The sequence below is a fragment of the Rhipicephalus sanguineus genome, chromosome 2, assembly GCF_013339695.2.
Source record: "Rhipicephalus sanguineus isolate Rsan-2018 chromosome 2, BIME_Rsan_1.4, whole genome shotgun sequence".
Lineage (NCBI taxonomy): Eukaryota > Metazoa > Arthropoda > Arachnida > Ixodida > Ixodidae > Rhipicephalus > Rhipicephalus sanguineus.
In genome coordinates, this window is record NC_051177.1 from 19,222,584 (window position 1) to 19,237,468 (window position 14,885).

Below are 14,885 nucleotides of genomic sequence, written 5' to 3' on the forward strand. Positions count from 1 at the left end.
CCGCATCCAGCTGTGGTGTAGAAGCGTGCTCCAATCATGGGCATTATTCATTAATACGTGCGTACGAGGTGGCGAGGACAGCAGGTACCTGGGTCACCACGAAAGCACAATGCACCCTTGACATCTAACCACATACCATAAATGACGGCTAGTTTCCTCTACAGACACCATAATTGTTTGAGTGATCAGTCATGATGAGCCCGCCCCATTTTTTGCCCAAATGCAAGCACTATACCTTCATTAGCAGGCTCTTAGCAGGCCTACCTTACTGTTAACTTAAAGGGCCCCTGAAATGTTTTTTTAGGCTGCATTCTGCACCACTGGAGTGCTGTAGTGCTGAATACCGAGATGAACGCAAAAAGAATTATCGAAATCGGTGTACGGTAACGGAAGTTATTCGCCTTCAACTTAATACCCTAGAAGACCCTTTCACTCTACACTCTCCCACTGATGTCAAAGGCCGGTTCCAATCACCGTGCGCCATATGATATTATGTGTGACCTGTCGCGTCAAACCAATCAAACGCCCGGCCAATGTCTTTAGTCCCACTGATGGAGCGTCACTTCCGACACAGAAACAGCCACTGCGTGTCGCTCTAGTCCAAAAACAATGTGGTTTTCTCCCCGAAATAAAATTATAGCAGCTTTGTTTTTGGTGTTGACACTCGTGCAATGATATCGGTGCATTCCACAGTTAGAGAAGAAGCGACGAAAACTACACGCTTAATTTGTGTTGCAGGGCCCATTTGAGACATAACAAAGAATACCACCGTTGCAATAAAAAGAAGCAAGGAGGAGTGTGTATGTGTGTGTGTTTGGAGGGGTGGGGTGGGGACAAAGCTGTATTCTCTGCACCAATCAATGGCTATACCCCTGACTTGCTGGCTTGAAATAAGAAGCTAATATCAGTTACTGATATTGAGTTCAATATAAGCAATATTTATTAAACGTTGATATCAAAGTTCCACAATGTATACAAGGATTGCAAAAGTGAAACACTTTTATTCCCATTCTTCTCTTTCTAACTGGTTCTTTAGTTCTCAGAGTACCACCCACTTTTGTATCACCAGGTTTAGCTGATCATGACTGATAAAGTGCTTCTCTGCCAAGTTGGGCTTCACAGTAGTACCTAAGGCTTCCTTGTCCCTAACCATGCATAACAAAAAATAAAACAAAAATGTGCAAAGGAGTTCACATACAAGATCAGGTTCCTGAGGTCAGTTGAGTAGTTGCGAGACACCAGATCCATTGACTGCTGCAAGTTTTCGCGCTGAATCGCAGCCATGGTGTTGCAGGCCAGGGCAAGTACCAACTTCCCCAAGGAAACCAAGTCTTCTTGCTGCACGTTTCATTTTTAATGTCGTTTTTGAGCACACAGAAATGACACATGAATATGACATATCAAGTTTCCATGTTCTGGGTGCAATGAACAATGTAGCGGACACTTGGAAATGAGAGAATGATTTTTTTTAATTGTAATTCTGGAGCGTGACATGCCAAAATCAAAATCTGACTATGTACAGTCGATCCCGGATATATCGAACTCGGATATATCGAATTATTGGCTATATCAAACAGTTGAGAAATCCCCTTGAATTTCCCATGCAAAAGTATGGGGTTGGTGTGCACATATATCGAACTCCCGCACAGTGAAACATCCGCTATATCGAACGCTGCCCCGCGCCGAAGCCCAGAAAGTGCATTTTTCCTAACAACTATTGATCATTTTTCGGCCGCGTTCTTATAAGTTCAAATCCCTCGTCGCGCGCAGGTGACGAAATTGCGTAGCTCTAGTTCGTTGCGCAGCGCTTGTCAGTTCACCGGTATATTTGACGTGCGGTCCGCAGGTTTTAACGCGTGGGCTAGTGTTTTTCAAAGAGGCTGATTGCCGAGGGCACCAAAATGAGATTCGAAGTGACTTGGCAGCCTTGTTGTAATGTTTGCATTCCCTTCCTTGTCTCTTCGCGCACGATGGCATGCGGGCCCGCAAAGCATGGCCTTCTAGATCACGCAACCTCGTGACGTATTTGTTTTCGGTTTTTAAAATGCTAATCTCAGAGGCTACGCTTTTTTTCGCATTTCTCGCCAGAGTAGCGGCTGCCTTCTGCAAAGCCACAAGTGCATCGGTATCGCCAACATGCCGACAGTGGAGAAATGTTTCTTCGTGCAGCGTTGTCTCTTGCAGAATGTGTACTTCACGCTTTGTTCTGGATAATCGTCATTCGGGAGTCCAACTAAGCATTGTCCCGCTCGTAGCGATAAAAATGATGACCGGTGCTTGGAACGACGTCAAAGTAAAGCACCGTTGTGCACTGTTTCCTTACGGCCTTGGTGCCAGGTGACGATGAATTTTGCGACTTAGCGTTTCCGGACGCCGTATCGGACGGAGCACAGCGAGTGACTTCATCGGTGCAGATAACGACGTAGCTGTTTCTTACTGCATCGATGCCGAGAATCATAGCTGACGTTGCCGTTGCTGCGGAAATGGCACCGTGCGATTTGAAGATGCCAGCCGCCGTTGCCACCGCTAAACCCTTTACCGCGCCACAGAGCTTGCATCAGCGTTCAGCGTCGATCACCGCTGTTGTGGCGGAAGGTGCTGAATTTACTTATTTAGAAAGCTTCATAAATATTGACGATGACTTGATAATCCACGGTGCGCAAGAAGCAATATAAGTTGACGGACTTTTTTCATGCGAAATAAAGTGCGCTAACTTGCAAAAGAAGTTCTCGCCTTGTTCTTTAGCATATGTGAGCGAATCGTCATGTTCGCAGCTTTTTACAATTTCAGAAAACTGTGTCGAGGCTTGTGCAGTGCTTTAATTAAAGCCTTACATACGCATACAGTGCAGTCCACTTATAACGATACCACATATAACGATATATCGGTTATAACGATGGGTCTAGTTATGTGTGTCATTTTATGCATTAAATCTATTAGAGAAAAAACCATATATAACGATATGTTATCGGCCGCATATCGGATATAACGATCAAAATTTGCCGTTTGGGCGGCATTTTCTGTGTATAATAATCGTTACATTTGCGTTTCCAAGTTCCCCTGAAACGAACGATGCCGAGACGGGGCGAAACGTTTACCTACGCGAGTTCGTATCTGCCGCCATTTCCGCGCTGCGTGCGCCGCCCGCCCGCGCAGCCCACGCGCAGAGTGCCATCGCGAGCTTGCGCAGCGCGCCACAAGGTGGCGCTAGCCGCACATGTTGTGCTTCGCCACTCGCGCGTGGCCCACAATCGCACCGATAGGAGAGGGAGAAGAAAGAAAAAAAGAGGCGAAAAGCAGTTGGCGCGCCGCTGCGGCGTCCCGAAGGAATTACGTCATCATTACGTCGACCTGAGCACCATCTTGTCGGACCCGCCTCCGTGCCGACAAAGCTGTGCGCCCCGCGCGGCACGCGGAGGCCGCGGCGGCGCGTTGCGACGCTAGTTTGAATTCCTCGGAAGTTCCGTTGTAGCACGAAGCGAGTGTTGAGCGCAGGCATCAGGCTGGCCGTGCAAACAGGCTATGCTTGGCGGACACCTCAAGTCTCCCGTTGTGGTTGGCGGGTCATTGTTCGCTCTTGAGACTTATCGGAGTGGTCGTATGTCAGCCGTGCTCCGCCGCCGCCATACAGGAGCCCGTCTCAGCCGCCGGCCTTCGTATGAAGTCTCGTGAGTTCCGTTACATGAAGCGAAACTTTGGCCGGAGTGTGCAGTTTTTGTGGTGTTTGTGTGTGCGCTCTTGCCGCCGTGGTGGTTAACGGCACGCACCATTCGGACATCATGCAATGGCGCACGGATACTTCAAGACTGTTGAGATATTTAGGTGCGCCTAAAGCTTGACGCTCTCGTTGGAGCTTAAAATAAAACTTGTTTTTGACATCCTGCTTTCTAGAACATCTATTCTTTAGTGCAAGTGGCAAATTTGGGATCGGAGCTACGAAGATACGTCCCGCAGTGTTTTTTTTTTTTTTTTCGGCAGTCCAGATATAGCGATCACCGGTTATAACGATCATATTTTTCATTTTTCTCGATATCGTTATAAGTGGACTGCACTGTATTTCGTATTTCGAATTATCGATATATCGAACTATTTCGTGGTTTCCTTCGAGTTCGATATGTCCGGGATCGACTGTATAAGGCATGTCACAGCAATTAATTTTGTATATATGGGCTCTGTAGCATGCATCCAATGCACTAAACACAATTGACAATTGACCAGAGCACAACATCACAACACTACTTGGTATGTTGCCCTGATTCACATTTATGAGAACTTCTGATAAATCAAACTTCTGATAATTGAGCCAAATCCTGCAATTCCCTCGAGTTTGAATTCTGGAGAGCCTACTGTAATCAACATTTATGCCACAAAATGAGCACTCAAGGACAAGAGGAACTATACATTGAAGTATAGCCATACTTGCTTGAGTTCTGTAAGCTAACACATCGGAAACAGTGGAGCTCACAGACTTCCAATGGGCCTTTATCAATGGTATTTAAAAGCGAACATGTAAGGGAATTTTGCACCCATCAATTCTTTGTTCTCACTCAAAATTGGCAACAACATTTTTTGGTCTGCAACGTTGCACAAAACACTTTGCAGAGTTGCTTTCTCAGGGTATCTAAGCTTTCACTAGCTGATAACCAATAAAACCAGTATACATTTCTACGCAAACCAGAATGTAGCCAGTTGCCAGCTATTGGAGGCCAGCTTTAAACAGGACGATGGGCATGGGGGGCGATGGCTGATCAAACCAATATCCCCCCCGCCCCCCCCCCCCCCCCCCATTGTCCTCCTCCTACAATCCCATTGGGCTCCGTTATAAGGAACCCCACTGCAAACGAAAATGTTAATCATGCTCTGCCACCTTAACAGAAAAATTTTGGTGCCACCAGTATCATCTCAGTAATACACCACCCACATAAAGGTTAGGCAGAGTACCTGATAGTGAGGCACAAGTGCCTTTGCGCTGGGCACAGCTGAGTCAAAAGTGAGCACATCCTGATGCCACAGCAGTTGAGGCGCAGACGTGACTTGCCCATGACCAGAATTTTGGAAGGCTCAAAGGAACGGCATGCAAGGCCAGCGGCGTGGATGGTACGCAGCACCGAACTTAGCTGGACCACAAAAGCCCAGATAAGGCTCTCGGGCAGCAGGTCCAGCATGCTGGCGCAAGGAGCCCAGAGCTGCAATGCAACACACAAGAGCTGACCAAGCAGACAGTGCTACAATCATCAGCTTCACACATTTTTTTATATCTGCCAAAATAATGCGGTTTGGAGCGGGCACAATACATTCAGTTGGCTTGCACTCACTATGCCGCTATCACATTTATTGTAAACATTCATGAATGCATTTTGAGATGCCGCCTTAGTGCAATGTAACTAATTGAAATCATGACTGCCCTTAATTCTTGAACGAATGAAACACTGCATATATACAGTCAAACCCTCTATGTAACACAGCATTTACTCGTTATAACCTCATGTCCATTGAACATCATGTTTTTTAATCTCGATATAATGAAGCATCTTTGCTTGCACTTAAATTACAATTTAACAAGCTTCACTGCTCTTACTAAGGAAAACCGAGGCAATAAATAGAAAATTCTGCTGGTGCCAGTGTCATATGAAGTCGCACGTGGTTTTCAACAAACGCATTTTTCAAATCCCACGCAAGAGAGAGTGGATGCAGTACCGGGGCAGTGCTTTTCCGGGCAGACAACTGCGGGCAAGGGTGCACCTCTATGCTCTCCTCACCTTTGCAGCAGCAGAGGCAGGCATGTGGAAACTCTTGCACCAAACACTACCAGTACCTCCTACATTTTGAAAAGTCTGGCATGTTGGTCGCGGCTCCTGTTGTATGCCCGAGCCACTGTGTTTTTCCTGCTTTTTGAGAGGTGGCGCTAGCTTCTGACACTATGCTCCATGGGCTCAGTCATAGAAAGTCAGTGCGCCAGTCCCCCCAAAGAGGTTTCAGAGCTTAACTGTGAGAAACTCTTGCACTTAAAGCTCTGCAGAGCTCAGCAGAGTGAAAATAGACAAGTTCTCAAGACAAAGCGAGACAGTAAACGAAGTAAACAAGAATAGCGCAATGTTTATTCACTGCAGCAAAACTGCAGACCAAACATTCTCTGCCAATAATAGTTGGGGAATGTTGCAGGCAACTAATTATCCCAGGATAATAAAGAGATAAAAAATTGCTTCAACATTGAAAAGAGAAGAACGTACATCAATGCAAAGCATGATCAAGCACGGCTTTATGTTTATATATATACAATGCTAGGAAATTATGAAGAGATTAAGCAAAAAAGAGGAATATGGAAAAATTATCAACAGTCCCAGCTATCAAGAAAATGCAAAAGAATGACAAATATAAGAGGTATATGTATAAAGCAGAAAATGACTGTTGTCGCAAACAAGGGTCGAGAATTAGATGAGGGGCTCGTTATGCCGTACATAGATGAAGGAAGACAAGAATTATTGATAGCAAAGAATAGAAAAGACAGGTTACCCTATTCATGACACTGTTATCAGAGTTCATATCTGCAGTCCAATAAAAATCAGTTCACTAAAAAATAAACAAAAAACAGAACCAAGCTTCAAAGAAAGCACCTCTAAGCTTCAGTAGTTGGAGTGGCAGCAGATTGCTGTACACATTAAAAAACTATTTCTGTCACTTCTGTCTAGCGCACCGCTTGAAAACAGCAGTTTCATGAAGTTTTTGCATATTGAGTTTTACAAAAGCCTCCCTGTGGTCGTCGTTGCAGCTTTCACATTTCAACACAGGCAAGCCTGTGATTGCACTGACGCTGTGCCGCAAACATTGGTCCATAGGTTTTAGGAATGTTTTTCGGCTTGATTGCGCATTGCCAGAAATTTTTTCGTATGTGTAAGTCTTCAACAGCCCTTTATGCATGTTTTACACCCTGCCCCCTGGCCTACACCAATGTCTGATAGCACTATCTGCACATATTTCATTATTGTAATGAGTTCTCGTGAGGTCCCCGAGTTCTGTCTGCAGATGTCCCATGCAAAAAGAAAAATAAAACAAGGGGAAAAAAAAACGCCAGGCACATTTTTGTGCTGGCTTGACGTGCAAAAGACGCTTCAGCTGTGGCAGAAAAATCTTGGAATTGGCTAGCTGGTTCATAGTAACAAAATTCTGCTGTGCGAACAAGACAAATACGAGAAAGATACACGAAAACAGGACGAGCGCTGAATTTCAACTGAATGTTTAAACACAATAGTGACATACAGTAAATCTCGTTAATTCGACCCCCGTTAATTCGGAATTTTGGTTAATTTGGACGCGCGTCTGGTCCCATCCAAAATGTGCATGTTCTATGACTGAAAACTCTCATTAATTCAGACAGATTCGACAGCACTTAGGTTAATTCGAACTCCCGACCCAGGTCGGGTCATGGTCGGGTCGCGACGAGGAAACAGCAGCGGATTCCGCCGCAGTCGTGCTTCAGATATCGATGGCGCACCTGAACAACTTCGAGATCGGATCGTGGCCTCCAAGATTTAAAACAAGGTACGAATGAGCTTTGCATTTCAGAGGCACACAAAAAAATACATACACACACAAAATGAAAGGCATAGCATCACTACTGTCATCAGCAATGGGCAACCGACAGATTTGGCTTCTCTTTTTTTCTTGTGCGTCCAACACGTTTGCATTGCAGTTGAGTCTGACTGTACTCCTGTAGCGTGCTGTTGCTTTTAAATTTTATTTATCTTTGTGCGTGGTCAGTGCCGTCCGCAGCCTTATTGTTTGTTTGTTTTGAAGAGTTTGCAAGGTTTTTTTATTTAATTTTTATCACCGTGGTTTTTATTGTGTTCGTTGTCTATTCGTGTGCGTCACCACTGCGCAACCAGCGCAATGACGCCGGGATGGCTTCTCCTGCGTTTCTTGCCCCAGCCCCAGCAGCGAAGAGGGCAAAGTACAAAGCAAAGGATTTGGCTGTGAAGGTGCATGCGAAGGTGCAAATATTGAAGACGTTGCAAGTGGGAGCATCTTGAAAAGAAGGGATGGAAAAGTTCAACATCAAGAAGAGCCTGCTGAGCAGTTATGTCAAGAACGAAGACCAGATAATGCTAGTGTATGACGGCACCATGTTTGGCGAAAAGAGAAAGATACTTGGAACTGCCGCAGCGCACCCCAAACTAGAAGAAGCGCTGTTGTGCTGGATTGCCGTCTCGCGCGATGCACAGCTGCCCTTGAGCGGCCCCCTTATCTGCGCACAAGCAGAGAAGTTTGCACTGACTATGAACATTTGAGTCTTTCAATGCGTCGGAAGGGTGGTTCAACCGCTACAAGAAGCAACACGGGCTGGTGTTCGCAACGTGGGCGGTGAAAAAGGTGCCGTCGACGAAAGTGTTGCGCAGGACTGGCGTTCTGGATTTTCCGCACGCCTTTCTAGGTACGAGCCGTGCAACATTTTCAACGCTGACGAGAAAGCGCTGTTCTTTAAGGCTCTGCCTGACAAGACAATCGCGTTTAAGGGGGACCCATGCGTCAGCGGGAAATGGAGTAAAGAGCGGGTGACGGTTCTGGCTGTGAACATGACCGGCACAGAGCAGCTGCCACTGCTGGTGATAAGAAAGGCTGCGAAGCCAAGATGTTTTAAGAACATTAAGCAGCTACCTGTCGACTACCGCTTTAATAGAAAGGCTTGGATGACGGCTGAAATAATTCAAGCCTGGCTGCGTCAGCTAGACCGCCACTTTGCCACCAAGGCTTGAAGGTGCTGTTCGTGCTGGACACCTGCATGAAGGTGCCTGCCTGAAGCAGCTGGCGACTGCTTCAGGCATTAGCAGCTTCGTGCACGAAGCTGCTGACCCAGATGTGGTTGCCGATGTTGAAAGCGATGAAGAGCAAGACGGGCGCTTTGTGAACGGCATACCAGCTGATGTGCCCCTGCGCGATTACTTCACGATAGACAATGATGTTGCCGTTGCCGGCAAAGTGACAGACAGCAACATCGTTGTCAAGGTCTTGCATGGCAAAAGGGAATCGGCTGACGAGGACCCCAGTGATTCAGACAAATGTCCATGCCACACAATGACGGAGACTGCACATGCACAGGCCGTTTGGGAGGACATCTGTATGGTTTCCTCGGACAGTGTGCGTGGACTGAGCCACATTCAGAAACTTCACAAAAATGTGATTTCTTCGCACATTGCCTCCGCAAAGCTTCTTTAAGAAATAAAAGTCTGATGGTGACGGAAACATTTTTCATGTGTTTTGATCGTACTCGCAATAATTCTGACCCTCGGTTAATTCGGACTTTCTCTCCGGTCCCGTGAAGTCCGAATTAACGGGGTTTTACTGTATATGTGTGTGCACATGCTGCGTTTTTTTCACAGAGTTTGAAGTGGGAAGACACACAATCAAAAGGAGCATGTGAGACGACGGGAAATAAAATGCCCAATTAATGCTTATTCCGCATGGGCTACCACAAAGCATGCATGCACGCTGGCGGGGCGCACAATAGTATTGGCAGATTATTTGATAGTAGTGTCAGAATGCAGTGCCACACGCGGCGGCGGCGGCAAGTGTAAATGGGAGAGGGCTGGGCGGGGCATTACACACTGACGCGCCAGGCATCCTGAAAGTAAAGGAGGTGCTGGCACTACTCAATCTCCATGATCCTAAACTCGAAAAGAAGCTTTTCTGGACTTTTATGAAAAGGATAAATTCCCAGCAAGACCAGTCGGAGTGAACAGGTGCTTGTGCCACAAATTACCTCTTCTTTTGGGAAAATGCACTGCTGCAACAATTTGAAGCAGACAGATATATATTTTTTTTTTTTGGAGCTGCTTGAAGTTGCCAGCAACACCGCTACCAACCATCTAAAATTATGTGGATGTTCTGCGATAAATCAGACTTGCAAGACTTCTATTGAACCAGTGCATAGCGATGAGTGGAATTCACAACGCTGTACTAAGTCTAGCTCAATTCTTTGCCAACATGCACGCATGATGACATAAAACAGAAAATGCGGCCAGCTTGATCATTCTTAGAGCATAAAGCATGCATGTGAGCACTCACCAGGCTTTCCATGTGAAAAAGGCCTTGTGAGCCCATTGGAAGGCTGTGGATAGATGGGCGGGCAGAAACCATTCAGCGTTGGCACAGAAGGCTGGCTGAAGTACTGGTTCATCAGGGTGTCCGCACCAGCGTGGTAATCATAGACAAACACCATTGCTGCACAGCAAGGCAGATCCCATGCACATCATCAGACCATTGGCCATTGCAAGTTCTCTGCTGGCACTTTAGAGACGATTTTACGTAAGACATATGGGTGCCGCCACCTTGGGCTGCAGTGTTAAACAAGTGGTTTTCTGAATGACGTGAATTTATAAAGTCATGATACGACGAATGCACCAACTCAACTATTTTCATGCATATGCATCTACCATAGCACTGTTTGTTAAGTTGTTAAAGAGACACTAAAGAGAAAAGAGATTTTTCTTATATTAGCAAATTTCTCGTTCACAATTCCCAAATCACCACACTTGCCGCAATAAGAAGCGTGGTAAGCAGGAAAACTCGCAAAAAGAAAATGAGGCTGGCGACGCCCTACTGACGTTCCCGCACCAAACGCCGTGACGTCATAGATTTTGACGGCGCCCTCTACGTCCTACGTAGTTCCTAATCGGTAAAAAGAAAGTACATTGCTCTCTGAAGGGGCCATAGACTTAACATAAAAAGTTTCAGGAAATTTCGCTGAGGCACTGTTTCCAAAATACGAAAAATACACTTTGAAGTCCGTGATATCAAGCACGTAGATTGCGGCACGAAATTTAAAAATTAAACTGTCATTATTGTTTCTTTTATCAATAAACTTATGATAATAATAATTGGGGTTTCACATCCCAAAACAATAAACCTATAATGGTGAAATTAATAATATTAGAGTTCTCAGAGTACAGCTTATCGATTTAAACAGATTCAGTGTTTCACTTTAGTGTCCCTTAAATATACAAAATGGCAAGCATAAAAACCCAATGTAGTGGAATGGAAACACATCCTTAAAATAGTCTAGACTTACAGTGGTCTCCGAATGCCTTAGTGGTGAACACCTCCCGCAAGTGCACAAGGTTGGAGTGCTGCAACTTTTTCCAGAGGTCAACCACTGCCATGCACTTGGTGTTGCTAAGACGGAAGCCTAAGTTGGAAAAAATATCAGTGAGGTGGGAAAGCAAAGAGGGAAACAATGTACAGTGATGCTCAATATGAGCCGCAACACAGTGGCCACGGTTCAAGGGGCCCCAAGCATATACTGTAACACTGGCAAACGTGAAATTGGTTTTGGAAATGGCAGTAGCCGAAACAGTGTTTATGTCACTGATTATTTTCTATGTCGGCACCACCATGCAATGTTGGCGCTGCTTTGACAATCGGTAGCACGTTGCAACTCACATTGGGTGCGCAACTGCACAGCAGCTGTTCTCGAATGGCACTTGTAACAACCATAAACGAATGCTTGGTTGGTGGGGCGTAATATCCCCCAGCAACTCCTCCAGCCAAAAGAGAAGCCATAGTAGAGGGCTTCTAGACTAATTCTGACCCCACGCTTTTTTAGCTTCCTCTTAAAACTCGGCACGCAGGACTTTCTTGCACTCTACCCTCGTGAACTCACAAGTGTAACTGGGCAACTCAATCCATGGCTTTGTGCTCTTTCTTCCTGAATGACCCGTATTTAACCCCTTGGGTTTACGCCATACATGTACGTCATTGCCTGTTGTTTAAAACACACACTTTTCAATCATTCTCTGTGGTATGTGCTGTTCACACTTCGGGAATACGTGCAATTTTTGTCATGCGATGTTTCTCTGTTGTCTTTCTTTTTTTTTTTTCCACAGCGGCGCGCGGCTTTCGCTTGTGCATCCAAGCACGCACGCGCATTGCGGCTGGTTTCGAACGCATTTCGATCATTTCTTTGCTTGGCATGTGCTGCCACACTTCGGGAATACGCGCAATTTTTTTCATGCGCCGATGTTTCTCTGTTGTCTTCTTTTTTTTTTTTGTTTTTCCACAGCGGCGCGCCGGCTTTCGGTTGTGCATCCGAGCGCGCACGCGCAGTGCAGCTGGTTTCGCACGCCTTTTTCGATCATTTCTTTTGCTTGGCATGTGCTGCCAGCCACACTTCGGGAATACATAAAATTTTTTTCATGCACCAATGTCACTCCATTTTTTTTCTTTCCAAGTGGCGCGCCAGCTTTCACTTGCGCATTGAGCATGCGCACGTGGTACAGCCGCTTTCGGTTCGTCCTTCGGGTGGTTATCGCTTCTCGCACCTGCAAAACTGATGGCTGTCTGGTTTCTATTCTCTCAAAGGGTGATCACTTGTTACTCTCTCGTTTATTGCTCCCCGAGGTGCAATTATATCTGTTTCCATGCGGCACTAAATTACACAAACGATGCCGTCGTGGTTGCATTTCCTGTTTTGGGGGACTTGGAAAAACTACCTCCTAGGCTTGTGCGAATAGTAAATTTTAGGTTCGAAGCGAATAGCGATTTGGTAGAGTAATTTAAAATCGAATTCGAATAGTATATATCACATATTATAAAGAAAGAAAGCATATTTGTCATGACCCAACTAACCTGCACAATATTTTTTTTTTTAAATTGAAACAAGGCACGTGCAACTGTCCTTCCTTCTGTTCAAAGGGAAGTGGAAGCAACTTTTAATAGTAGTAGGATTTGGCTTTCAGAGAATGCTAGTAATAACCTGTAAAATATGTTACGTTTTAAAATTTGCTATACTTGAAGCATGTAAGCCAGTATAACGAGCTTGTAAACTTAAAAAATGATGAATCGATGTGAGGGTATATATGTTCATTTAACCTTGAAGTGAGGCTTGGGCAGTGAGGGTTCTCCCTGGCAAGGTGTATTCACGGTAGAGCACCCTCCATTGCAGTGAAACCACCTTTACAGGGGGGTTATATGCGGACTAATGTACTTTTCTGTTCATTTCGAATACTTCGAAATTTCCAATAACTTAAAATTAGAGCTGTGCGAATAGCAAAATTTTGGGTGCGAAGCGAATTCGAATATTGAAGTGTGAGTGCGAATGATTCGAATATTTTTCGAATTTCTAGAATATTTTTTAATACTTCGAAGCGAAGTAAGACTGCAATTCGGCCTAGTTGGAATATATTCATCCTTCACTTACTCGCGCAAAACACACAGGGACTAGAAGAGACTTACGAGGACAGGCGCGATCTAACAAGATCTAACAACAAGAGTTGTTAGATTGCACCTGTTCTCGTAAGTCTCTTCAAGTCCCTGTGTGTTTTGCGTGAGTAAGTAAAGGATGACTTCGAAGCGAAATTGCAGAAAAAAAAGTTAGAGAGGATTCCTAAGCATATTCTTATGAGATAGCAACATGAAAGTGTTTCTTTTCGCTAGGTTGATGAAGCACTGGCAGGGTGGTGTTTCATAGTTGTCTTATCAAGAATGAGGCAATGTAGAGGCTGAATTGTATTTATGTACATGATTTAGTGCAGCCAAAGTGTTGCCGGCAACACTTTACATGTGATAGGCAAAGATGCCATTTCCTCAGCCTCTCCTCTTCTTTCAACTTCTGTGGAAGCCCAACTGATGTGGTGGACAAGGGCGTGCTCCCTTCAAGTCTGGAGTTCCAAATCTGCCTTGTAGATGTCGATATATAAGAACATCTGAAATTTGTGGATGCTAAAAAGCTTCAGCTTCCGATTTTTCGGACTTCCTGCCCAAATTTCAGATTCAAAACAGCATTAACTGAGCCCCCACCTCTGCCACATCTTTCATCTCCATGTTGGAACCAGCGTTTTCTTGAGTTAGTACATTTGCGACCGTAGCAGAGCTTGAAAGGCAGCTTTGTCACAATACCGGGGTGTGATGAGGTGAAGCATATTAAAAATCTAGGGACCACTTCCAATCGGACGTTGACTGTGTCTTGGCAAAGTTCGACCATAACGGAGCTTGAAAGGCAGCTTTGCCGCAATACGAGAGTGTAATGAGGTGAAGCAGATTGAAAATCTGAAGGATTCTTTCAATCGAACATTGACTGTATTTGTTTTTGGGAAGTTCGAATAGTTCGAATAGTAAAATTCCAGTGCTAATCGAATCGAATAGCAAACACTATTCGAAAAATATTCGAAATTTCAAATATTCGCACCCCACCCATACTTAAAATTTGAATCGAAGCAAATTCGAATACTGTAATATGCGTTTCAAATATTCGAAGTCTCGAATATTCGCATAAGCCTACTAACTCCGTCTCATTGGCGATAAGACGAAGGATTATTATAGCTTTTTCACTCGTTTTGCTTTTTGGACAGGCGCACAACCATACAGTTTTCTTCCGTGCACTTACTCAAGCAGTTTTGCTCACACTATGGAAGTGCACGCCAGTTGCTCTGCTGCCAGTGAGACAAGCAGCAATTCTTCCGATGTGGACTATTCCCCAAGTGCGAATCAGAATCTGATTTATTATCAGACGACGATTTACTTAATAGTTCAGACTCGGATGATGATGAAGGAGCGACATCTCGACTATTACACACTGAAAAATTTTTAGTGTTAGAGCAGGAACATTTTTTTACCAGAAAGGTACTCTGCTGTGCCTATTTTTGTATGACTGTGAGCTATGTTTAAAAGAATGCATAATTTTTATTTATAAAAAACTAGATATATGTTTTTTTTTTGCTTGATGTTACTCACAAATAGGGACCATGTATGTAACACAAAAATGTTTTTTATCACTTTATGGTCACGCAAAAATTTTTAGACAATTTGTTCCTTAAATAGAATATTCTGAAGAATTTAATTCAGCAAGAAAAAAAGCATATGTTAGGAGTGCATTTTGCAAAAGAATTCGACCCTCA

At 44.7% G+C, this 14,885-nt stretch overlaps 1 protein-coding gene and 1 long non-coding RNA gene across 2 annotated transcripts in view; both read right to left on the reverse strand.

The window, feature by feature from the left end:
• Positions 1-57: 57 nt before the first annotated feature.
• On the reverse strand, positions 58-5,153 carry LOC119382486 (uncharacterized). The gene is made up of 3 exons (XR_005181543.2): positions 4,942-5,153; positions 1,199-1,338; positions 58-88 (listed from the first exon to the last, which is right to left on the reverse strand). It is a non-coding gene; the product is annotated as an uncharacterized LOC119382486 (long non-coding RNA).
• A 3,018-nt stretch (positions 5,154-8,171) lies between these two features.
• LOC119381076 (transformation/transcription domain-associated protein) overlaps positions 8,172-14,885 on the reverse strand; it is a 54,839-nt gene continuing 48,125 nt past the window's right edge. The window contains exons 5-7 of the mRNA XM_037649063.1: positions 11,063-11,179; positions 10,060-10,215; positions 8,172-8,242 (exon numbers count right to left, since the gene is read on the reverse strand). Of these exons, the coding sequence (XP_037504991.1) occupies positions 8,172-8,242; positions 10,060-10,215; positions 11,063-11,179 (344 nt within the window). The remainder of the gene's footprint in view (positions 8,243-10,059; positions 10,216-11,062; positions 11,180-14,885) is intronic.